The following is a 26,412-nucleotide window of genomic DNA, read 5'->3' on the forward strand; positions in this document are numbered from 1 at the left end:
TTCAAACTCATTAAAAATAAATAAATAAATAAAACTTACCGATCCCAAACTTTTGAATGGTAGTATAAATTCCCATATCCATAGATAAATATTTCAGAATTACACAAATATGGTTCAAATTAAACAACACAAAATGATCTGTTTTGGCATTCGCATGTAATTATGCAATTTGCATTGAAACACAAACAAAAACAATCTAAGTAGATAATTGCTCTATTGATAAATCATGGCAGATTAACTTTAAGTTATCCCAGTATCTACTTAAATTAAGTCAAGCAATGTGACTCTAAAAAGTCTGTAATCACCTCATATTTTACAGTGTGAAAGAGTGATAAAAACCCTGAGAGGAACCAGAATCAGCTGAAGGAGACAATTTTCCTGCCAAATCACATTACAATGAAAGTACATATGCCAGATATTATCTAGTTACATAATATATGCCATATGTGTCATACCTTTACTGAATCCATCTTTCACTAAAATGTCATAAAACTGGCAGCCTATCAAAGAGCATTGCTCCCATAACCTTACTTTGACCTTTTCACATGCTTTTCTATTAATTTCTGCTTCGATTTAACTCTGTGACTGATTATAACGATTGACTGAAATGCCAGTGCTCGCTCTTTTCTCTCTCTCTCTCAGTCTCTGTCTCTCTCTCTGTCTGTGTGTTGACACAGTGCCAGGAGAGGTAATACAGTGCCAGTGATATAATTTATCCCTCAAGCTGCCCCATGGTGACCTCAGCCAGTGATGCTTATACTTATATTTCTCTTCTCTTCTCTCACTATGACTCTGTCTCGTTTCATTCTTTCCTTTAGTGTGTTCAATCATTTATCACCTCTGTATGTCACAGTAGTTGTTACTTGAACCACTGTAGACAGAGATGCAAGCGTTTACACTGCAGGCCAAGTTATAAACTGCTGATGTCTGTTTCTAACACATCTGTTGATCTAACCCATCATGTGGGTTGTGAACACTTGCGTACATCAAAACACTTCAGCTCGCTTGCTCATTTCTACTTTGTCTAAATTACAGGACCCTGCCATCCAAACCCTTGTCACAATGGAGGCACCTGTGAAATCAGTGAAACGTTCAGGGGCGACACATTCATTGGATACGTCTGCACGTGCCCATCAGGCTTCAACGGAATCCACTGCCAACACAGTAAGTTCATACGCTGACTGTACAGCACTGTTTCTGCTTGATTTTAATTAGGGATGGGATGTTAGATGAGTGCTGGAGTTGCAATCATTCGAAACACATTGTGCTCCACTTTTTTGTACACATGAATGCATCTTATGTAAACTTCAGTCCAATTTCAGATGGATCTGAATCCAGCCTAACAGTGTGTTTACTCTGCAGAGAATGTGTTTAATCTATGATTTTTTTTCCAGCACATGGTCAATATATACACACGATTACAGTTGGAAAGATGCTAGCTTTCTTCTCGAATGCCCAAAATAAACATACAGTGCCAATTTAGAAACTTTTGTTAACACAGCTACAATGAAAATGTCCTAACTGAAATACTTATTGTATATGTAACTGCAAAGCATCCAAAATATAAACAGTACTATTTGCACACTAAATTGAGCACACACTCTAGCACAATCTGTATTGTTTTAATCACTCATGTCATGACAAATGTCATTACCTGCATCACAATAATTGGCTCCTTCCCAGCATTTTATGTTCCTCGTTTCTTAGAAGCATTTCTGAACTTTACTCTGCTTTCAATGCTGTCTGTTGCTCAGCTCCCATAGGAAAGAATTGAAAACGCCTGCTCTGTAAACTCACAATAAGCATATAGGGATTTTCTTAAGCCTTAATAAAGTTGATATTTAGGCTTTTTTTATAAATTGGTTTGAATATGTGTGTGTGTGTGTGTGTGTGTGTGTGTGTGTATGTACAGTACACAGGGGCTGAGACAGAGCAAAATGATCATTGTTATTATTATTATTATTGTTGTTGCTGTTGTTGTATACTTTTTTATTATTTAATATATACTGTATATATTTATTTATTTTTTGTAGTTTTCTATTAGATGTTGATAACTAATCTAATCTGATTATTTTGATCCATACTGCATGGGATTATATATATCATTTTTAGCCAGTTTTTCTAATATGCATACATCCCTATAGAATATTCACAGATTCGAGATTCAAGATTTTTATTCGTCACATACACAATTATACCGAGTATAACCAGCAGTGAAATGTAAGTCAGGTCCGCTCCAAGGACAGTGCAATTATATAGTATGCAAATATTAAGAAAAAGAAAAGTAGAAAAAATAAAAGAATAAAATAAAATAAAAGATAAGATAAAAAAATGTAAATATAAATGTGCAGGTTAGTATGTTGTTAACTTAAATAGTAATATAAGAGGAATGTGCAAAAGAATGTGCAAAAAAAGTTGTACAGGGTATTTAAATAGCAGCAATATGAGGTAGAAAAAAATTGAATAGCTTATTGATATGGTGATATTTACATGGAGTCAAGTGATGTTATGACACAGAGTTAGAGTTTAGGAGCCTGATGGCCTGGGGGAAGAAGCTCCTCCTACAGTAAGTATCTCAGATTTTGCCATCAGGCTACAGAAGCGCTTACCAGATGGAAGCAAAGTGAATAGACGGTTACCAGGGTGATTAGAGTCCTTGATGATTTTGACAGCTCTATTTTTGCAGCGTTTGAGGTAGATGTCCTGCAGAGAGGGGAGAGCAGACCCTGAGATGCGCTCAGCTAAGCGCACAACTCTCTGTAGTGCTTTGCAGTCCTGATTGGAGCTGTTTCCATACCACACTGAGATGCATTGAGTCAATACACTTTCTATGGTCCCTGAATAGAAAGTTTTCAGGATTGCTGGTGAGACCCTGAATTTCCTCAGCTGTTGCAGATGGTACAGTCTTTGCCTGGCTTTCTTAACCTGTGTTTGGATGTGTGTAGTCCAAGTCAGGTTCTCGGAGATGGTACTTGAAGCTACTCACCCTCTCCACAGGGGTCCCACTGATCATAGAGGAGTGTAGGGCCGCTGCTGTCTCTTCCTAAAGTCCATGATCAGCTCTTTAGTTTTGCTCACATTCAGAGAGAGACAGTTGTCCTGGCACCATGATGTGAGTCTCTCTACCCCATCCAACTATGCGGTCTCATCATTGTTGGAAATGAGGCCCAGAACCACAGTATCATCAGCGAATTTGATAATAGATGTGGAGCTGTGAGAGGACACGCAGTCATGCATGTAGAGAGAGTAGAGCAGGGGACTCAGGACACAGCCCTGTGGGGCTCCTACGTTCAGGGTGATGGAGTTTGAGGTGAACTGGCCAACTTTCACCACTTGAGGTCTGCCGGTGAGGAACTCTTGAATCCAGTCACAGAGTGAGGAGTTTAGGCCGAGGTCTGTGAGTTTAGAAGCCAGCTTGATGGGGACTATAGTATTGAAAGCTGAGCTATAGTCAATGAATAGCAGCCTTACATAATTCCCATTGTTGCTGTCCATGTGTGTGAGGGAAGAGTGGAGGACGTGAGAGATGGCATCGTCAGTAGTCTATTGAGGCGATATAGGCAAACTGAAGAGGGTCCAAAGTATCAGGTATGGAGGAGCAAATGTGGCTCTTTACAAGTCTCTCAAAAACCTTCATGACTATTGATGTGAGGGCAACTGGGCGATAGTCATTCAGGCAAGAGGGTTTATTGTTCTTTGGCACAGGGATAATGACAGATTTTTTGAATGAGGTGGGAACCACGGAGGTAGCAAGGGACTCATTAAAGATAGAAGTGAACAAGCCAGCGAGCTGATCAGCGCAGGACCTCAGAACAGGGACGGTTATCTCATCAGGTCCGGCTGCTTTCCTGACGTTCACTTTCTTTATCGCCGTCCGAACCTCATCCTCTGACACGGGGATTACAGGATTATCGCTGCTCTGCCTGCTGCTTCCTGACGCGCTGGACGGCAGAGTTGTGCTGCCGCCGTTGCAATCGGCCGTAGAAGATGTTTAGCTCGTCGGCCAGCAACAGATCTGCTCTCACCTCTGCGGAGGCTTTGTTTCCAAAGGCACAGATGGTCCTCAGTCCCTGCCACATCCGTCAAGAGTCATTGAGCCGGAAATGAGACTCAATTCTCTCTCTGTATCCGTGTTTAGCGGCTCTTACTGCGCGTCGGAGAGCATAGCACGATGCTTTGTACTTGCTCATATTCCCACTCAGAAGAGCCTCATTGTAAGCGGCAGTGCGTGTGTTAACCGCAGCACGGATTGTTCTGTCCACCCACGGTTTCTGATTGGAGAATGTCCTTATAGTTATTGTTTCTGTAGCTTGCTCGGTTAGCGTGTTTACAAAGCTTAATACTACATCCGTGAACTCACTGACGTCAGAAGAACTCACCCGGAACATGTCCCAGTCGACGTCATCAAGAGCCACCTGCAACATAGCCTTTGAGTGGGAGGACCAGCGCGTCACTACTCTCTGCACCGGGGGATCCTGAACGAGCCGGTGTGAGGAAAATGACGGCATGGTCCGATTTGCCCATCCATTGGACACTTTACTATCCCATGATGTTATGGGGAGATAAGTTGTGTATGTCAGTGAAAATACACAGTGACAACATGGTGAATGCAGTATGTCTGGATTTCATTCATACTACACACAATCATTCCACATAGAACACACTTGTTTTAATAGCTACATAGACAGTGCATATATTTGCCACTATTATTAATCAGTATTTTGTTGGTAGTATCATATTAAAAGAATGGCAATTCTTGGAAGCTGTTTTTTATCTTTCTGAGCGTATTTTACAAGCCTAATGTACTTTATGCTTGTATTTATATGCACTCAAATGCAAGTCCTCACGCTTTACTTTTTGCTGTGATTATAGCAAACAGAGACAGATGTTATTGCATGATTTATTTTTACTTGTTTTTTTTACTTTTTTATTATGTTCTTCCTCTGCTGAACATATGGTCAGAAACAGTCTGATCTTTTGCCACTCCAGCAGAAAAAAGGCAGAAAAATCAACATTTATTCTTGCATATTAAGTGTGTGTATGATTGTGTGAGGAAACAAGCTGGAGGATAAACCAGAGATGAAACGGGATTTGAATATAAGCTCCTTAACTGTTCTTCTACTGTAACTCACAGTGTCTCTCTTATGCTCTAATCCTAAAATTATATCAGTTATAATTGTGTAACCTAGGGGTTCCTTTCTATTGTCTCCTGTATGTTCCAATCAGTTGTAATGTATGGAAACCTTTAAATGCTGTTGTATCATTGAGATACAATTACAGCAATTTATCAATTATTTTTTATTCATCCATTCATTCATATATTCCTTTTTATTTAAATTTTAGTTTTAGTTGTTTTAGTACATGATGTTAAACTAAATGAAAATCATAACTGTTGCTTGTGGATGGCTATCTCAAAACAGAGGTAAAAATTAAACGTTATATGTTACTGCTGTGATTTGGTAGTAGCCTAAATAAAATGTCCCAAAAGTTGCATTTACAGCAGGCTTACAGTAGTTAATGCTGTAGCAAATAAGCTTACAAGGGAATATTTATTATCACGTATAACTGGTTATAATTAATAATAAATATTTAGATTAGATCTTAGAATTGACTGTAGCAGAATTGATATTGAAATTACTTGATCTGTCCATCCACCGAGCAGACAATATAATCATTTATCAATTCTAGGAAAGATTATTTTCCTGGCCAAGGAACAATAGCCCTCCTACTTGTACAGTGCTAGCAGTAGTTTAGCATGTAGCAAGGAGCAGCATTCAGTGACTTCGAATCGTGAGCAGAACACAGAGACAGTCAATTGTGAATATAAGGGATTTAATAAATGAAACTATAGCTAACATACAACTAAACTAAGCAAAACATATACATATATACATTTATATATAATAAAGGAAAGTAAGGAAAAGAGAGAGAAGAGCAAAATAATGGCAGTATCTCAGATCAATTAACGACAGACCAAATGAGAATCATCAGAGAATCACAATTCACCTTAAAAAAGGGTTCAAACTTAAACACGCAATAATAAACGGTTACTTGCATTGGTTTTGAAGCTGAATGAGAGTCTTGATGCGGTAGACAAAAAGTTCTTGATGATTTCTTTAGGAAGATTTTCCTCTGGTTCTTCTGAAGATAAGAAGTTCCACGGCAAGTCCACAAGGTTACTTGAAACTAAAACTGCCAGAAGGTTAACTCAAGAGGAGAGTTTGGGAGCGTTTCCGTCTCAAGAAGAAGAGTTTTTGAGCACCGATTAGTCTGAGTTCAGAACTTTTGATAGTTTGTAGCCACACCCACTTTTGGGGTGGAGTGACCAATCAGAGGCGTGAATTCTTAGCGGGAGAAACTTTCTTTGTCTCCGTTTATAGCACATTTGCATTTTTATTGCCGGTCTGGAGAGTTTTACTTCAAAACATAGCAACAATTGTATGATGCATTTCATGACCACATAGTGTATCTCATTGTTCGAGGAACAAAAAGAAGATAATTTTGATACCAAGAAAGTAACCTATAGAAGATATTAAAGCAGAGATACACTCATACACTTGAATATAGGCATTCAGAGTCTAACTAATACAAGTAAAGGGTTGTAACTAGGTTAATATAATAGGGAAATATACATACAACACATGCATATACCAGATACATTTATAACTGCTTTATTATGGCCTAAATAAAGCAAATGTCTTTATGTGTGTGTGTGTGATGTGTATTTGAAATTGTGGAGACCACTGGTCTAGTCAGGCCGTTGGTGCCTGGCACAGAGGGGTCATTCACTCCTTTTCGGAATGTGTTTGAAGTTTGATAGGGAGACCAGAGAGGTGACCTGCTTAGCGTCTTTTGATAGTGGGGAAAGACCATTGGCAATTTAGCACTCATGTAAATGTAAATGATGAGGCCAGATCAGTCATTTGTATGCAGATGTCAAAGGATAAAAGGGTCTCTTACAACCTGTAATCAACCATCAGTGAGCTTACGCAGACGCTACAATGCATAATAACAAAATGTTTCACAGTTGATACAGGATTTAAAGATTTTTATGTCGGCATGCTTAATAAGTCATACTGTTGGAATCTTCCTGAAATAAAAAAGTCTTAAAGACTTAATAAGACACTGCATGAACACATCTTTCACTGATTGAAGCCTGGTATCCACTCAGCAGTGTTCAAGTGTTCATAAAAATTCTGGTCAGTGATAAAGATGCTTTTATATTTTGCAGGTAATTATATTTAATTGGATTTGTAAATTCAAATTGTAAGATCCCACATCCTGAGTGTCACAATAAAACAGTAAGTGTGTCAAGAGAAGTGCAAACTTCATGCCATTTACAGCGATTGCTGTGTACAGTGTGTACACCCTAGAGAACAATAGCTCTTCACTCTGGCTTCTCAGATTTTCAGAAATAGCTAAATAAAGAGCATCCATTTTCATGTAACATTTTTGTCAGTATTGGTTTTTGGGAACATTTTGTCTTGTTTGTTTAAGTTTGAAGGTATTAGAAGACAGCTAGGAATGTGTCTTTCAGATCCTGTAGAGATACTTTTAAAGGAATTTTTGCTAAATGAACTGAAACATGGTTTCCTACATATATATATAATAACCCATATAATTGCTTTCATTTTTGTTCACATTTTCATTTTTAATAATGAACCTAAAGGACGAGCATATAGGCTTATGCTTTTATTTATTTATGAAGAGAACAGATGAACAGAGACTGCATTACTTTTCATGTTCAACAATGCAGTGACAGCAGAGGCCACAAAAAACAACAAAATATGCTAGTGCTGGTTGAAAAAAAAAAAAGATTTCTCTATTTTAATAGATTCTTATATTTATGAACCAATATTGTTTCTTAACTCCCAATCGATGCTGTTTTCATTTGATGAATGCACAGTAGTCAATAGGCTAAGCTTTGTGCTTTGTTACTTTTGCTATGAAATACAGTCTGAAATTTCAAATTCTGTCCATTTTATTAGGAAATTCAAGCAACAAATACCGTTTTGGCGCTCTTTAATGTAGCGTGATAGATCGCTGTAGACACCTAAGATCAAGGATTCGCTTTACTAATATTCGCCTGTGCGTAGTCAAAGGCATAGCAAAAGACTTTTATTTTTGTTCTGGAGACGATCGCGTGCTCTGCTGCCTCACTGGAGCACACTCACCACCAACTGGACAGGCCTAGGAATTACATTTATAAATTACAATAGATCACCCTCAGTGTAATCTGCCAAAGTAACGGACGACCTTCAGATTTTTCCTTCACTGCTGAAAAAATCCGTCAATGACGGAGAATTTTCGGTTAACGCAACCCCTGATATAAAACTATATATATATAGGAAACATTATATATATATAGGAAACATAGCCTTGTTTGAGTTTTGTTAATTTTCAAATTTAATGAATGACTTATATGACCTGGCAGTAACATTTTAACACTTTATTTTAAGAACCTATTCTTTCTATTAACTAATTGTTCATTAGCATACCTATTACTAGCATATTGACTGTTTATTAGTACTTATTTAGCACATATTAATGCCTTATTTTGCATTTTATTTTAGGTCCCCTAATCCTACCCCATACCTAAACTTAACAACTAACTTTTAATAGGGAACAAATTAGGAGTTTTTTGAGGAAAAATACATAGCTATTAGTTAAAGCTGCAGCCGTACGTTTTGTCTCTTTGTCGCCATCTCTGTTTGAAAACCCGGAATTGCAGTTCTGTGCAGAATTATCTTCCTTGCGTGGGGTTGTGCTCCGGCATGGCTCCAGCGTGGGTGAATCTAATGTTATGAGGAGTATGTGTGTCAGTCTGTCAGTCACCGCACCAGTGTGGATACTGTACTTAGGAATCACAGATTCTAGCCTACGTTTTGGAATATATGACCCAAATAAGAATGTTCACAGTATATTGCCATCTAAACAAGTAAGTAACAAGTCTGCCCCATTTGTTCTGACCAACTGAGGAAAAAAGCTTTACAATAAATCACGCTACCAATTAAATCTAACGATCAGTTAGCTCATATCACATCTAACAGTGCAAATTATGATTATTGTTATATTTATATTCTCAATTTATTAATGTTAACAACATCAGCATTGCGTGACAATGAGTATAGTATGTATTAGCGTTTAGATTTCAATTTCTGTACAGTCTAATCTCTAATTGTCACACCATTCAAATTTCATAGAAATTCTTTTAACCCAAAAAGCAAACTATTCTCCCTTCGAACTGGTTGTCTTTAAAATGCAAATTGTGTGTAATCCCAGGCTATCTGTAATCAGAAGCTCATTTAAAACTGGAATATAATTTAATTTCATTCACATGTGTTTCATAAACACATCCTTTCTGGATTGCATTCCGCCATCAAAATTATATATTTAATTATTCTAGCTGCTGTGAGAAAAGACTATAAACATTCCGTCACCTACAAGATTCTCACATGCGATAGCCTAGTAGCCGGGACAACTTCTTTATGTTTACAGACGTGATGTAATGACACAGTGCCATGCTCGAATTTCCTGCGAAAACCTACCCGTACCACTCAAACTAGAAAACGTCTCGGGTTACATATGTAACCCTGGTTCCCTTTCAGTCGGTCACTCCGAGTCACGTCGGGTGACAGAGACGAATTGGGATCTTGCTTAGAGAGACCAATCCACTTCGCTTGTAAATAAACGAACCAATGCACATTGGCATGCGATTTATTGCATCCAGCTGCCGCTGATCACAGCGTGAGTATAATAAGGCAGCAGGTGCAGCGCATATTCAGCTTTTCACTTAGGAGCCGAGCGGTCTTATCGCTGTGCTCCTGACCTCTGCTACAAGGGCCTGCGAGTCAATGCTCTCAAGGAAGCTCTCGTGCTGGTGGTACGGTGCTTCAGAGGTGGTGGTTCTTCAGTGTCGAGTGGATTGCACACATCAGGCTGCACTACCCCCTGTTTGTGTTGCAGGCGGCCATCTCCCCTGTGCGCTTCAGCACACTAAAAGAGCTAATTCCGAAAGAGTGAATTCTAAAAGAGCATTCACGGGTGGAACGTCTTTTTAAAGATGCCTTTCCACTTCTGCATTTCTGGATGCGGTCATTACCTGGCGCCAGGTGATGGTCACGATCGCTGCCTCTCGTGTCTGAGCATTAAGCACGCTGAGGTGGCTTTCGTGGACCAGTCATTGCGGACCCTCTAGGTTGGACAATTGGTTTCTCGGGGTGGCTCGCGGTGGTTCTCAGGGCCCCACCCTGGTGCCTTTCTTCCCGGATCTGCATGATGAGCTCACTGGGTCGTGGACGGCACCTTTCACTACCGAAAACCGTCCGTGTGGCTCGTTCTCCCTCACCACCCTCAACGGTGAGGCAGCGCGGGGGTATACAGAGATCCCGCCGTTGGAGCAGTCGGTTGCGATGCAATTGTGTCCAAAAACCGCTGCCACCTAGCGTGGGAATCCGTCGCTCCCCTCCCGGGCCTGTAGGTACTCATCTGCCCTGACGGGCAGTGCTTATGCAGCCTGAAGGGAAGCTGCTTCCGCCTTACACGCTATGGCATTGTTGCAGGTTCATCAGGCCAAGGCACTGAAGGACCTGCATGAGGGTGGGCATGACCCAGAAGTTCTCAAAGAGCTTCGTACCGCTACTGACCTCACTCTATGAGCGACGAAGGTCACTGCGCGGTCTCTGGGCCGTGCGATGCCCACTATGGTGGTACAGGAATGCCATCACTGGCTGTGTCTGGCCAACATGAGGGATTCTGACAAGATGTGGTTCTTGAATGCCCCTGTGTCCCAGACCGGCCTTTTCGGCGACCCAGTGGAGAACTTCGCCCAGCAGTTCTCTGCTGCACAGAAAGAGACTGAGGCCATCAGGCACATCCTGCCCCGGCGTGCAGCTGCTGCCTCCACCCGGCCGCCCCCACTCCCACACAGCAAACACAGCAGCCTCCAGCAAAGCAGCACCATGGAGCCGGTCGCAGGGCGGCCGCCCCATCCGTGCAGACTCCTGCCAAACCTGGTGGCAAGCGGAAGAGCAAGAGGCCCTGAGATGGGTGACCCGGAGATGGAGGAGGATGCTCTTCGGGAGATGGTGAACGCACCACTCCCTCCCCCGGAGGAGGGCCGGGCGGAGAATCTTTTGTTTATTTTTTACCCGCCACTGGCCTCACAGTCAGTGGTACCCAAAACCTTGACGAAAGAGCAATTTCCTCTATCTCTGGGTCCCCTCTGGGACTTGTGCAGTTTCTGGGAGCCTGTCTAGCGCTTTCCAATCCATTTCGTTCGCTCCCGTCAGACCATCAGACTCGGCTATGCGATTCAGTTCGCCCAATGTCGCATTGAATAGCATTCACCACATAGCATAAGCTCTCTGGCTGGAGGCCTCAGCCTCTGGATGAAACATGTAACTAGGGGGTGCAGTGTTTCCTCTAGGATTTTTTCCAGCTGTGGCAGCAGGCTGTGTTTCCACCGGGGGGGTTGTCACAATGACACAATGATTTTCCCGTGGACCATGCCCCTTTTCTTCTGTCATATATAACAACATGTGTTTATAGGCAGCTGTCCCTTTAAGACCGAATGCACGGATCTAATATAATGATACACATGCTATTTCTTTCTAACTTGTTTTCGTTCACTGAAGATGAGTGACTGCGTTATCGAGAATGATTGTTGAGACGTCCATTTTCACATAATTCTGTATGTATGCGTCTGTTCAAACACAAGGAAATGCGAATGAAGAATGAACTCGGTGTTCGCGCGCGCATAAAAATCTGTGCGCGGGCACCGTGTCCGGCAGCTGTGGCCACAGAAATCAGCGCACGGACAGTGAAATAAGTTCTATTCGCCTCGTCTTGCGCTGGAATGGCTTAAAATCACTCGCAAGATAAAACACATACAAATGATAAACGTTCACTCTATGATGGTTCATTTTTGCAATTAGTCTGTTAATCACATGCGAACCGAACCTTGAGGTCTGGTCCGTACGGACCACGGATCAACTGCGATCAGTTTCACAACTACTGTGTAATGTTGGAGGTTGAATCAAATCGTTACACATAATGTACACCACTACTATGATTACACTTAAGTTTGCACTATACTATACTCACCTTTTAATAATTAGTGTGTGACTAACGTCTCCTCCACTATAAATTACCAGACTGTAAATTAACTGAGTGACGTCACTGAAAAACTGCAGCCGTGGCGGGGATGATTTTTGGTGTGGCGGGCCGCCACGGCAGAATGAATGTAGCGGAAACACTGGGGTGTATACCCACTGACTGGCAACCAAGAGGGGCGCGGTAGGCCGGTAAAGCTGCCACATAGACCTTCAGGGTGGAGTGAGCTAACCCTGCAGAGGAGCAGGCCTGCACAAACTCCAGAACTGTACCAATTGAGCAGTTGGCTGGGTCGAGCTGGCGATCTCCGCACCATGAAGTGAAGAGTCTCCACTTCACGGCGTACAGTTTCCTCATGCTCCGGTGAGCGGAGGCCTGGCGACACTCGCCGAAACAGTCGAGCTCTTGGAGCGGAGGCCTCAGCATGCCGACTCTCTAGATCGAGAGGAGGCCTACTACACTCCACCCGGAGCTCTGGTAAGCGGAGGCTTCGAAAACTCTAAGCCGTGAGAGGAGGCCTACGATGCTTGCAATGACCGTTTCGAAGGGAACCCGATAATGCTATGCTTTGCCCCCAAAGCAAACCTCAGGAATTCCCCTGTCCGATTATCAGAGCCTGCTCGGGGCCCATACAGGATGTGAAGAGACTTTCAACCAGAATAACAAAAAATGTTTCTGAAGACTAATCACCTTTTGCACCTTAAATTAATAATAAGAATTGGAATGAAATAGAATGTGTGATATTATTTTTTATATATATATATATATATATATATATATATATATATATATACAGGTGCTGGTCATAAAATTAGAATATCATGAAAAAGTTTATTTATTTCAGTAATACCATTCAAAAAGTGAAACTTGTATATTAGATTCATTCATTACACACAGACTGATATATTTCAAATGTTTATTTCCTTTAATTTTGATGATTATAACTAACAACTAATGAAAGTCCCAAATTCAGTATCTCAGAAAATTAGAATATCAATTAAGACCAATGCAAAAAAAATGATCTTTAGAAATGTTGGCCAACTGAAAAGTATGAACATGAAAAGTATGAGCATGTACAGCACTCAATATTTAGTTGGGGCTCCTTTGGCCTGGATTACTGCAGCAATGCGGCGTGGCATGGAGTCGATCAGTCTGTGGCACTGCTCAGGTGTTATGAGAGCCCATGTTGCTAGATCTATGTATGGACTATAATATGTAAAACGGGAACATGAAAGGATTATTCTAAAAGCAACTCATGTAAACACCTTAATCATAATATTGTCTTATTTAGAATAAGGTACATAAATAGATTACTGATGTCCATGTAAACGTAGTCACAGATGTGAGTGAAGTATCACTATAACTTAAACCTGAAAAGTTTAAACTTACTTTTCCTGAAGAAGCTTGAAGTGGATTATATTGTTAGCATAGGCTATGGCTGCTGTTGGACAAGACTTGTGATACTGATAATGGCAGATGGGGCACAGGTGAGGGGATGGTGGTGGCCAATAATGGGCAGAACTGGGCAGAAGCTTGTAAACATTGGTATGGATGTCCAAAGGTGTGGGTGGAGAAAAGGAATGAAAAAGAGATTAGTACTCTAAGGAAAGGATGATTAAAGTAGTGGAAATTGGAAACAGTAAACTGATGCATGCAACCTCATTTTAAACTCCATTACCAAATCCATCCGTCAAAATACAATAACAATTTACTTGACCAAACGTGGCTGTTTGACATTTTAGTAGAATTGATGGATTGTTTAGACCTGTGGCTCATTTATTTTACATAGTGTTGTAGATGCTTGAAATCTACCAGGTTTTGTGTTTACAAGATGTCCATTGTGCACAGTCATAAACATTCTTCAAAAGATGCAAACATTTCTTCAAAAGTAGATGGTATGTCTTATCAAAGCCAGCATTGAAAGATTCATGTCATCAGCCGTGTGTGATTAGCTTCAGTTAAGCTGAGTAAAGCTCAGCACTGTCAGTACATTTGTTAAATCTCAAAACAATGTAAGGTCTATAATGGCATCCAATATCTTTTGCACTTGCTGAAATGGATTGGCACATATACAGTATCTAAAGACATTAGGTAACCAAATCTAGTGTCTGGGTAATTCCTGCAATTAAATGATAAAAGGAAATTGATAATAGAGCCCCAAAAATGACAGCTTAGTGGGCTTTGTTGCAGCCATGTGCAGGCTTTGTAATTGCTGACAGGCTTAATAGGACTGATAAAATTGAGTTAGAGGGATTTTATCAGCAAGAATAAACCCTGTGCTGAATGTTTTTGTTACAAATGGAAATGACTTTGGAATCAGTGTGGAAATGGGGAAAAAACACTGTCAGTGAAGCACAAAACATGAAAAGAAATCTATTACCTCAGGTTAATTGGCCAACATACAAAAACTGAACAGCTGCAAAACGTTTTCCCTAAAATACATATTGCCACTGCACTGTGTTTTAGTGGTCAATCTGCTCTGTTCTCAAGGGAATATATATCATTCCAAGCAACAATTAGCGCTAATCCAGTTTATATAGAATGCTATTTTAAAGAAGCAGAGACAATTAGTGGCTATAACTGAAATATCAAGCAAAGGTCCAGATCTTGCTTAGTTTTATTTTGTGGTTGACTTCAGTGGCGGACTTTTTTTCAGGATTATCTGTTGAACACAAAGTTAAAAAACAGCATTTTTTATATATATAAATAATTTGTAATAAGTATATATTTACTGTCAATAAAATAACTTTAACACAACCTTGTTGAATAAAAGTAATGATTTTTTTCTTTTTTTTTTATCTTACTCCAGACTGAATGGTGATTTACCTATCACATTTTCCACAAAAATATGAAGCAGCACAATTGTTTTCAACACTGATAATAATCAAAAATGTTTCTTGAGCAGCAAATCAGCATATTAGAATGATTTCTGAAGGATCATGTGACACTGAAGACTGGAGTAATGATGCTGAAAATTCAGCTGCACGTCTGTCACAAAATCGGTCTCTGTGGCCCTCCCTGAACACCACCGGAGGGCACCATCACCGGAATATTAACCGAACTGCATTTCCCACAATGCCCTGTACCTGAGACTGATTGCGGCACAGGTGTTTCCCAACACTGTTACCCCTTATAAGCTGAACTCTCCAGCAACACTTTGTGAAAATATAATTTTTTTTTTAAAGCCAGAGGAGCTGAACACGCAGCGCTGGCTATAGCATAGATTTTCGTTGAGAGGAGGGGGGGGGGTAGTAATTAGAGTCTCTGGATCGAGTTCACAGTAGGTGGCGGTAATGTGTGAAATTGGTGCGATCCGCCAAAAAAAGGGAGGAAGAAGAAGAAGAAGAAGAACACTTTGGCTGTGTCCAAATTCAGGGTCTGCATCCTTCGGAGTACTCATTTGAAGGATGTTACGTCACAGCGCCGCGACGAAGGCTGTCCAAATTCGTAGGATCCTTCAAATGCGGCCCACAAATACGTCCTCCTTTTCCCCGAATTGGAAGGATGGGTGTGGTGGATCCTTTCCCGTCCTACCTATCCCATAATTCTTTTCGGCAGAGCGTAATGGCGGACGAAGCGAGCGGTAGCGGAGTGGGAGAGGAGTTTCTCTGACAAAACAAGCTAAAGTTTATGCTTCGGCTCAATGAATTTGTAGGAGAAATTAGTAGAATACTTAAAAACAAATAAAAATAGGCTATAATGGCTTACCTGGATGTGACTGTCTTGTAGTCTGATATAAAAAACTCTCCGACAACGAGCAAAGAAAGTATTTAATTTATTTAATTGCTTTATTTCTTCCAAAAGAATTAAAATGAGGAGAATAACTCTTTGTTTGTCCATTTTCCCGCTTCTTGCTTGGCGCTGTCACGGTTGCTAGGCGACAGGATATGAGCAACGGGTAAGGGAGGGAACTGAAAGAAGGGTAGGCTGTCCAAATTCACAAACACCGACTTCCGGGTTTTGCGGACGTCGGAGGATCCCTCCTCCTTCAACCGGGTAGAAAGGATCCTAAGGAGGATGCAGACCCTGAATTTGGACACAGCCTTTGTGAAGTCTTGTATTGCCCCGGCTTACATCTCTGAGTGTTTATGCCATGTTTATTGATCTCTGGTTTTCGACCTTGGACTGTTACCTGACTCTGTGATTCTCTGCTACCTGCCTTTGTGACCCGATCTCTGAACTGTTGTTTACTTCCCCTGTCTGCCGCCTGCCTCGACTCTAGCCTGGTTTTTGTTTATGTATTTTGATCTATCTCTGACACCCCTGACGCTGTTGAATGATCCCTGCCTGTTTGACCCTGTCTTATTAATAAAGCTGCAAATCCCCGTGCCTCAGACCCATCATTACAGCGTCACAGAATTATATATTTTTTTTACTATATATTTGCATAGAAAACAGCTATTCTAAATTGTAACTTTATATATTTCACATATTACAGTTTACTGTATTTTTCATCATCATAACATTTTTCATCATATAAACAAAAATCTCATGTCAATAAATTGAAAGGCACTAATAAAAACAGTCTACATTCTGCACATTCCAAGTCTTGATATTATGGTAGGCGTTTAATTTTAGTGACATTAAACTGTCCCTCTATGTAAAAGAGATGTGTGAAAATATTATTTACAAATTGACATATAGGCTACACCAGGAAGACAAATTATAATGTAAAGAAGTATGACAGTCATTCATTAATGTTAATGATAATACTTTAATATTTTTTAAAGCATTTTTATTTCTGTATTGTGTAATATGTGTATGTTAGTAAGTGGTGTTAAAAATAGCTCTAATAAGATGGTGGGTTTATAGTGTGGTGGGCCGCTCTGTGCCAAAAAGTCCCGGGCCACTTTTTAGGCCCAATCTGCCCCTGGTTGACTTTTGAAGTCATGCTCTTCATAGAAAAGCTGTTTTTGAAAATCCAGTCTATGTATTTATATTGTAATTCTCTTGATATTCGCAGGTGTAAATGTAGTAACATTCTACCCAGTCTAATGCAGTTACCAAAATTATCACAATTAAATTGAACCATCACAAGAACATTCACAATTCTTTTTTTTTTTCCACGTAGTCCATCCTCAACATATTCTATTGATGTTGAAAATGATCTCAGACATTGTTAGTGGTCTAGTAATGTGACTTCATTTTCCCAGCATGTCATAGGTATTTTCAGCCTACATCTAAATGCATGGCTCAATTCAGGGCTGTCCAAACTCGGTCCTGGAGGGCCGGTGTCCTGCAGAGTTTAGCTCCAACCCTAATTAAACACACCTGAAGCAGCTAATCAAGTTCTTACTAGGCATACTAGAAACTTCCATGCTGGTGTGTTGCGGCAAGTTGGAGCTAAACTCTGCAGGACACCGGCCCTCCAGGACCGAGTTTGGACAGCCCTGGCTCAATTGAACTGTGAGCATCAAGAACAATTTCACAGCTATGCGCATTATCTTTAGCATGGCCTGCCAATGCAACATTGCTATTTAGAGCAGTCAGAGCCAACAGTACTGGACAAAGAAAATAATAATGCCTGTTTCATAAGCATTATTATGAATTGAAATGTCGAGGTCGGATTCAATTACTGGATGGTACCTACAATATGTACAGTTAGCCGGTCATTATCACAAAATAAATCCTAAAGGGGTTTATTAAAACAGTAAGCCCTACAGTGTTGTGTAATAGTGATTTTATCATGGATAAGGGGTGTTCTTTGGCTCAGTGTGATGCAGATAAACTTTAGAGATAATGACCAGCAGAGTTTACACTGTCTCGCTCATTACACGGCTATATGCCAAATAAATCGACATGAAAAATTGATTCGAAAAGTTTCAATTATTTTAATACACTCTCAGAGAGAAAAAACAAAGAACAACAACAACAACAATCTCATGAGTATTCACATGTCTTTTTGCCAAAAGTGTGGTTACTTATTTACTTAATATGAAATGATAACATTTCATTCACTTCTGCTGCCAACTAAATTCAAAGGATTACATAATGTTTTTGTAATTGTTTAACCATTTTATCTTTAGCCTTTATTCAGTGATCTTCATCAGTAGGGACTAAACATGGGGAAGTTGTGGCCTAATGGTTAGAGAGTCGGCCTTGTATCGCAAAGGTTGCGAGTTTGAGTCTCGGGCCTGCAGAAGTTATAGTTGGGGGGAGTGAATGTACAGCGCTCTCTCCACCCTCAATACTATGACTGAAGTGCCCTTGAGCAAGGCACCGAACCCCCAACTGCTCCCCCGCAGCATGCCCACTGCTGTGTGTGTGCACTTTGGATGGTTTAATTGCAGAGCACAAATTCTGAGTATGATCACCTTTCAAACCGCAAAGCTTCAAGACAAGTTTTACACCTGTACTCAATGGCTCTAACCTGCTTCGTCATAGATTGTGACATTCTGTGTTTTCAGGTGATTTGCATTTGAATGAAAAATACGCACCTTCACAGAAGTGATAAGATTTGCAGCGATTAACAACTTAAATTTTGATCTGTACAGTACCACACCTGTTACGGGGCTGACGAGACGTGAGGATCCATGTGCAAAGCTTTATTATAAAACATGGTCATACAGGCAGGGTCGGGAGACCGCAAACAGGTATGGCAGAGGCAAGACAGAGCAATCCGTGGAGCAAGCGTGGGTCGATGATCGGCGAACAGTATCCAAAGGGGCAAGGCAGAGAGATAATCCAGAGACGAGAGAAATAATCCAAGCGGGGAGCGAACAGAGTCCAAACGGCAGAGGCTAAGGGTAAATCCAGGAAACACGGGCAGGGTCAGACACGGCAGGAAAACAAGGCAAGACTAGGACTAGAATAATGGCTCTGTAGAGTTGCTATCGCTGGGTTAGTGATAAACGCTAACAATACTCGGCCCTGAGCAAGAGCAAGTCCCAGGCTTATATGGTGTGTGGTAGTGATTGGAAAATGGTGATCAGGTGTGGGCGAAATAGTGAACAGCTGTGAATGTCGTCAGTGCAAAGGATTATGGGAAATGGAGTCCAGTGTGTTGTGAGTGAAAAAGTCAATGTGGTGAACGGGTGACCTCTAGTGGTGGTTGACCGGGAGAGCATGGACCAGATTCGTGACATAGCCCCCCCCCAAAGAGCGGCTTCCAGACGCTCCCAAACAATCCAGGAGGGCGGTGGAGCAGAGGCGGAACAGGGGGAGGGACGGAGGGCCAGGCCCGCGAGGAAGTGGGAAGACCGGGGACTGAGGCAGAACCGGCAGAGCAGGAAACCAGGGCGGAGCCAGAGGCCAGGGCGGAGCAGACGGGACCGGAGCCCACCAGGGCGGAGCGGACGGGACCGGAGCCCACCAGGGCGGAGCGGACGGGACCGGAGCCCACCAGGGCGGAGCAGGCGACCACCAGCCCCGAGCAGAGGACCACCACAGGGAGGCAGACAGGGCAGGAACCCATGACAGAGACTGGGATCTGGGGAGAACAAGGACAGACAACACAGAGAGAGCCTTCATGGTCTCAGGAGCCGTGGCAGGGCAGGACGGGACCAGAGCGCACCTGGGTGGAGCAGGAGACCCCCAGAGCCAGACAGCTGACCACTACCGCGGAGCAGACAGAGCCAGAGCCCACCAGTGTGGAGTAGACAGGGCAGAGGATCTCCACGGTAGAGCAGACTGCTCAGGAAGCCATGGCAGGATCAGGGATCTGGAGGAAACAGAGACAGACACCACAGGGAGAACAGAGACAGACAACACAGAGAGAGTCCCCATGGTCCCAGGGGCCGTGAGAGGGCAGGTCGAGAGTTCGTAGACGGTCTCAATGGCCGTGGCAGGACAGAACGAGGATTCAAAGGCAGCTTCCATAGCCGTGACTGGGCAGGACGTGGATTCACAGACGGCCTCCATAGCCGTGACTGGGCAGGACAAGGATTCACAGGCGGCTTCCTTAGCCGTGACGGGACAGGGCGTGAGCTCACAGATGGCCTCTTCAGCCGTGACAGGACAGGGCGAGAGCTCACAGACGGCCTCTTTAGCCGTGACAGGACAGGGCGAGGGTTCACAGACGGCCTCTTTAGCCGTGACAGGGCAGACCATGAGGTCTGGAACGGCCTCCATGGCCGTGACATGAGAACTGGATTCTCGGGATTCGGGAGTAGGTGCCACCACTTCGGGAGGTTCTGCAGCAGAAGCCGCCACCTCTGGAGGCACGGGAGCAGACTCGTGAACAGGAGAGACCTCAGGAACAGATTCGTGGACAGGAGAGGCCTCAGGAGCACAGTGTGCAGCCCACACACTCAAAATGGCGACCGCCATAACGGGAAGCACTGAGGTCAGGGGAACAGTCTCTGTAACAGCCAGGGTTGAGGCCCTGGGAATGCCAGCTACTCGCACCGACGTCAGTGGTGGGTCCATCACACTGGATATCAGAACTCGAAGGACTGACCTTGAATCTGTGGTAACAGCCTCTGGCAGTTCGGTGGAGGCGTGAAGAGACTCTGGCTGGAGCACTGAGATGTGGTGTGACTCTGGCTGGAGCACTGAGACGTGGTGTGACTCTGGCTGGAGCACTGAGACGTGGTGTGACTCTGGCTTGACAGCGACGACGTGAGCAGACTCTGGCTTGACAGCGACGACGTGAGCAGACTCTGGCTTGACAGCGACGACGTGAGCAGACTCTGGCTTGACAGCGACGACGTGAGCAGACTCTGGCTTGACAGCGACGACGTGAGCAGACTCTGGCTTGGCAGGCATGACGTGAGCAGACTCTGGCTTGGCAGGCATGACGTGAAGGGGTGCTGTTGCTGCTGCCATTTTGCGAGTGAGTGCGGTGTTGCGTTCCTCCGTGACACCCACAGTGAACGAAGAGCCCACACACAGCAAAGCATAATCCATATACTGAGCGAGTGACGCACGGGGACCCTCACGGATTAAACGTGATTTGAGTGGTTGGTTAATGCCCTCACAAAAGAAGTCAATAAGTGCATAGTCCGGAAGATCAGAAAAATGGGCGAGGTCTAAATACTCTTGTATATACTCCTCGAGCGGTCTCAAACCCTGCTCGAGGGTTAACAACAGTCGTGCAGTGTCCATACCTGGCCAATGTCCACTAGAAAAGCCGCTGGATCCTTTTTTGGCCGAGTATTCTGTTACGGGGCTGACGAGACGTGAGACGTGCGGATCCATGTGCAAAGCTTTATTATAAAACATGGTCATACAGGCAGGGTCGGGAGACAGCAAACAGGTATGGCAGAGGCAAGACAGAGCAATCCGTGGAGCAAGCGTGGGTCGATGATCGGCGAACAGTATCCAAAGGGGCAAGGCAGAGAGATAATCCAGAGACGAGAGAAATAATCCAAACGGGGAGCGAACAGAGTCCAAACGGCAGAGGCTAAGGGTAAATCCAGGAAACACGGGCAGGGTCAGACACGGCAGGAAAACAAGGCAAGACTAGGACTAGAATAATGGCTCTGTAGAGTTGCTATCGCTGGGTTAGTGATAAACGCTAACAATACTCGGCCCTGAGCAAGAGCAAGTCCCAGGCTTATATGGTGTGTGGTAGTGATTGGAAAATGGTGATCAGGTGTGGGCGAAATAGTGAACAGCTGTGAATGTCGTCAGTGCAAAGGATTATGGGAAATGGAGTCCAGTGTGTTGTGAGTGAAAAAGTCAATGTGGTGAACGGGTGACCTCTAGTGGTGGTTGACCGGGAGAGCATGGACCAGATTCGTGACAACACCCATAATTATTGTATTGAGTTAAGTGCATCTATGCATATATCTTTATGATTAAAGCCGTAAATATTTTATGTTTTTATGTTTTTTTTTTGTTTGTTTTTTTTAAAGCTGTGAATATGCAATGTGTTAGATGTTTTAATATGATTTGATTTATTTGTTTGTTTATTTATTTATTTTTACAGTGTGCTATAGTTTCATGTCTGATAACACTATGTGGCATCTTTTTCATCTACACTCTTCTTCAAAATAACTTACTGTGTGTTCCACAAAAAAAAGTCATACACAGGTTTGTAACAACATGAGAGTTAGTTTAATTTATCTCTTTTAACAGTATTTCACATTTTGTCCGAACTCATGCACATTCATACATTCATATTTTTGCTGTGAGTTGTGAATTCTTTGAAACTTAGTTACCGTCCTTTTCTGTGAACTCTCTGGGATGATGAGGCACGCTGGTGGTTAACTCTATTACCATCATCATTATTATTGGTGAAATCCAGCTTGAATCTCTACTGTGTTGTCATTACTGGAATGATGGGCTGCCATGCTCCCACTGTGTCAATGGGCAGATTGGCAGGCCAACCGGGGATGGAGAGCGAATGGCCAATTATCATAATGGCATGTCACGACAAGCTATTGGCAGGCAGAGAAGCATGTGGACATTGTCAGGCTGGAAAACGAGGAGAGGGGAATCAGTGCGCATTTGCTATTATTACTGGTTTTGGTTATAATGCTAACAAGCCCCAAATCATGTCTCGGAACCCAGTGAATATAAGCCTTTGATGTGATATGCCACGTATTGCCTTGTTCATGTCATCACTGAAAGCTCCTTGGATTCCAATTGTGTTTACTTATGCACTCAGCCAGCTCTCATTCTCACTTGTGCAAACCTAAACAGTCCTCCTGTTTGGAACAGTAAACAATACAATGCCATGATAAACATTATTAATATTATTTAAACATTCATCTGTGTACTGTTGACCGGGCAAGATTCCAGTAACAAGAATCCACAAGCAATCTCTCTTTGTTCATATTTCATAGTTTTTGACTTCATAGCTCTTATTTATTTATTTGGTAACACTTTTTAATGTTCAGTTTTAAGTCATTTTTAAGTGATTAGTTAATGATGAACTAATCATTTACAAAACATTCATAAGCGATTAATTAGAGATATGCTAATAATTTGTGTATGTTTTGTTAATTAATTTACAAGTCAGTTACAAGTAATTAGTTTATGAAGAACTAATCATTTACAAAACATGACTATGCGTTCATAGATGATTAATAAGTGATATGTTAATATTTTTATCTATGTTTTGTAGATTAAGTTATAAATCATTTACAAGTGATTAGATGATGATGAACTATTCATTTACAAAACATGACTATACATTCACAAATGATTAAGTAATATGCTAACGATTTACAAATCTGTCATAAATTATCTTTAAAAAATAGCATCATGAAATAATCAAACAGATCCTTAATGGTTAAGAGTTACTAGTTAATATATTATTAATCACTTATAAATCATTGAAATGTCAACATTGAACTATTATCTCAATAAACACTATAAATCATTTACAATACTTTCTGCATCCCCTAATCTAAAGTGTAAATTACTCATCACTTTTAAATGTTTTACAAACTTTATGGTTTCCAGTTTTGTGTGCATAAATATATAAACACACAAAACTGTAACCGGAAGGTTTGTAAAACACTTACAACTGATGAGTAGTAGACACTTTAGATTAGGGGATGCAGAAAGTGTTGTAAATGCCCTGCATACACCTAGTAACAGGTACGAAATATCTACAAATGATGTGTAAAACATTTACAAGTGATGAGTAGTTTGCTTTGTAAATGATTTATCATTTTTATTGAGATAATAGTACAATTTTGACATTTCAATGATTTATAAGTGATTAATAATATATTAACTAGTAACCTAGCTAAACTGTTAACCATTAAGGATCTGTTTGATTATTTCATGATGCTATTTTTTAAAGATAATTTATGACAGATTTGTAAATCGCCATCATATTACTTAATCATTTGTGAATGTATAGTCATGTTTTGTAAATTATTAGTTCATCATCATCTAATCACTTGTAAATTATTTATAACTTAATCTACAAAACATAGATAAAAATATTAGCATATCACTTATTAATCATCTATGAACGCATAGTCATGTTTTGTAAATGATTAATTCATCATTAGCTAATTACTTGTAAATGACTTGTAAATTAATTAACAAAACCTAGACAAATCGTAAGCATATTAATCGTTTATGAATGTTTTGTAAATGATTAATTCATCATTAACTAATGACTTATTAAGGATTATAACTGAACGTTATTATAAAGTGCTACCATTTATTTTATTACATTTTTGAAATAGAAATTAAGCAGCCAAAAACATGTAGTGCTGGGCAGCAGGTTAGGACAAAAAAAAAAAAAAAACGGTTAAAATTGAAAAGATAGCTTTTTTTAATTTGCTGCAGTGCACGTTTGATTAGGTAAGTTTTTATAGTGCATTTCATACTCAATAGTAGGATGTAACAATATTATTAATATCGTGATATCGCAATAGCAAAACGGTTTCGATATTATTATGGTCACATGACGATATTAAACAATAGGTCTTCCGGGCAAAAAGTGTAGTTTTACTTCTTATTCTAACATAAAGGATCTTTAAAGTTGTGTTTTGGGCCATTATTCTTTGGCACAGTATCTGTTCAACTAAAACTGATAGCACAATATGGCTTAATCCCTTCATCAAGTCTGTTTTTGCTGTCCGTTTTAAAGGGAAGTGCACATTTCGTTCAGTCAACCAGCTCATGATCCGTCATTCTACGCCTCAGAACGGCTCTGTTCATAGTGAATGAATGCATTGAACTTGTTTGTTGCATTTGCTGTGAGTTTAGCACACATTTGGGAACACAATGGCCACCAGTTAGGCTTTATTTCACGGCAGATGATAACGTACTCGGTTACTAACGTAACCTCGGTTCCCTTAGATACGGGAACGAGTACTGCGTCGCTAGACACTATGGGGAAAACTCCTTTTTCTCCGAGGACTGAAGACTTTTTCAATCACGCAGTGTGACTGCACGGCCATTGGTTCGTGCAGTAAATAAAAACAAACCAATGGCTCGTCAGAGGCACTGCACGAGCCTATGGCGGCAAAGCCCGCCAGAGCCCGCCAAAAGGGGCGGGGTCATCTAGCTATATAAGCGGGCGCTTCGCCATAGGAAAACAGGCCAATTCGACTGAAGCGACGACCTGAGTCATGCAGCTGCATGGCATGGCATAGTACGCAGTACTCGTTCCCGTATCTAAGGGAACTGAGGTTACGTTAGTAACCGAGTACGTTCCCTGTCGATACTTCACTCGTACTGCGTCGCTAGACGCTATGGGGAACAAATACAATCCCGCCATGCCATGAAGAGAAACGACAAACATAAACTGGCCTTGAGCAATAAGGCTCAGAGGGACCAATTATGAGCAGGAAGAATCCTGCAGGAGGCATGAGGACCGAACTCTTAGAGGTCAGTCCAGCCTAGAAATCGTTTCAACGGTCATAAGAACAGCCTCAGCACCAGGAATGGGGCCAAGAGCGTTCTTGGAGAATCAGGCAATGCCTGAGGGGACCGCTTAAGACAGGTGTGTGCCCTCTAAGCAGAGAGAACCCGAGCCTGTAAGGCTGGGACATCCAAGTTATAGAACCTGGCAAATGTGGACGGCGAGGCCCAGCCGGCCGCCGCACAAATGTCTGCCATGGACACACCACTAGACCACGCCCAAGAAGAGGCCACGCCTCTAGTGGAATGGGCTCTAACTCCAGTGGGGCTCTGGAGACCCAGGGAGGAGTATGCTAGTGCAATAGCGTCAACTAACCATTGAGATATCCTGTGCTTTGTGACCGGTGACCCCTTGGTGCGGCCGCCAAAGCAGACAAAGAGTTGTTCCTCTGCCTAAAGGGCGCGGAACGCTCAATGTAAGTTTTCAATGCCCTGACCGGGCAGAGAAGGTTGAACTCTCGGTCCTCCTCAGAAGAGGGGAGCACAGAGAGCGTAATAACCTGGGCCTTAAATGGAGTGTAGAGCGCCTTAGGGACATAGCCGTGTCTTGGCTTTAGGACGACCTTAGAGTCGTTAGGCCCAAACTCAAGACAGGCAGGGTTTACAGAGAGAGCCTGCAAGTCACCTACTCACTTCACCGATGCTAGCGCTAGTAGCAGAGCGGTCTTGAGCAACAGTGTTTTTAAGCTTGCAGATTGTAGTGGCTCAAAAGGAGGGCCCTTAAGGGCTCTCAGGACCGTGGGCAGGTCCCATGCAGGGACTGTGAGGGGTCGGGGCGGATGGAGCCTCCTAGAAACCCTCAGGAAACGGACAACCAGGTTGTTCCGGCCCACCGACTGTCCGGCTATAGGAGCGTGAGAAGCTGCTATAGCTGCCATGTAGACTCTGACCATGGAAGGGGGCGCGGCCCTTATCCAACAGCTCTTGTAGATGTGACAATATCACTGATATGTCACATGTTGTCGGGTCCTCACCGCAGGCTTGACACCAAGCGGAGGAAACCGACCACTTAAGGGCGTAGAG

The 26,412-nt window shown here is 42.1% G+C and overlaps 1 protein-coding gene across 2 annotated transcripts in view; it reads left to right on the forward strand.

Annotated features, from left to right (window-relative positions):
• LOC306870094 (EGF-like repeat and discoidin I-like domain-containing protein 3) overlaps window positions 1-26,412 on the forward strand; it is a 220,377-nt gene that overhangs the window by 85,759 nt on the left and 108,206 nt on the right. For both annotated transcript variants that reach the window (XM_079417163.1, XM_079417164.1), the window contains one exon: window positions 1,036-1,164. In XM_079417163.1, coding sequence (XP_079273289.1) covers window positions 1,036-1,164 — 129 coding nt within the window. The remainder of the gene's footprint in view (window positions 1-1,035; window positions 1,165-26,412) is intronic.

Source organism: Barbus barbus, assembly GCF_936440315.1.
Source record: "Barbus barbus genome assembly, chromosome: 5".
Classification (NCBI taxonomy): Eukaryota; Metazoa; Chordata; class Actinopteri; order Cypriniformes; family Cyprinidae; genus Barbus; species Barbus barbus.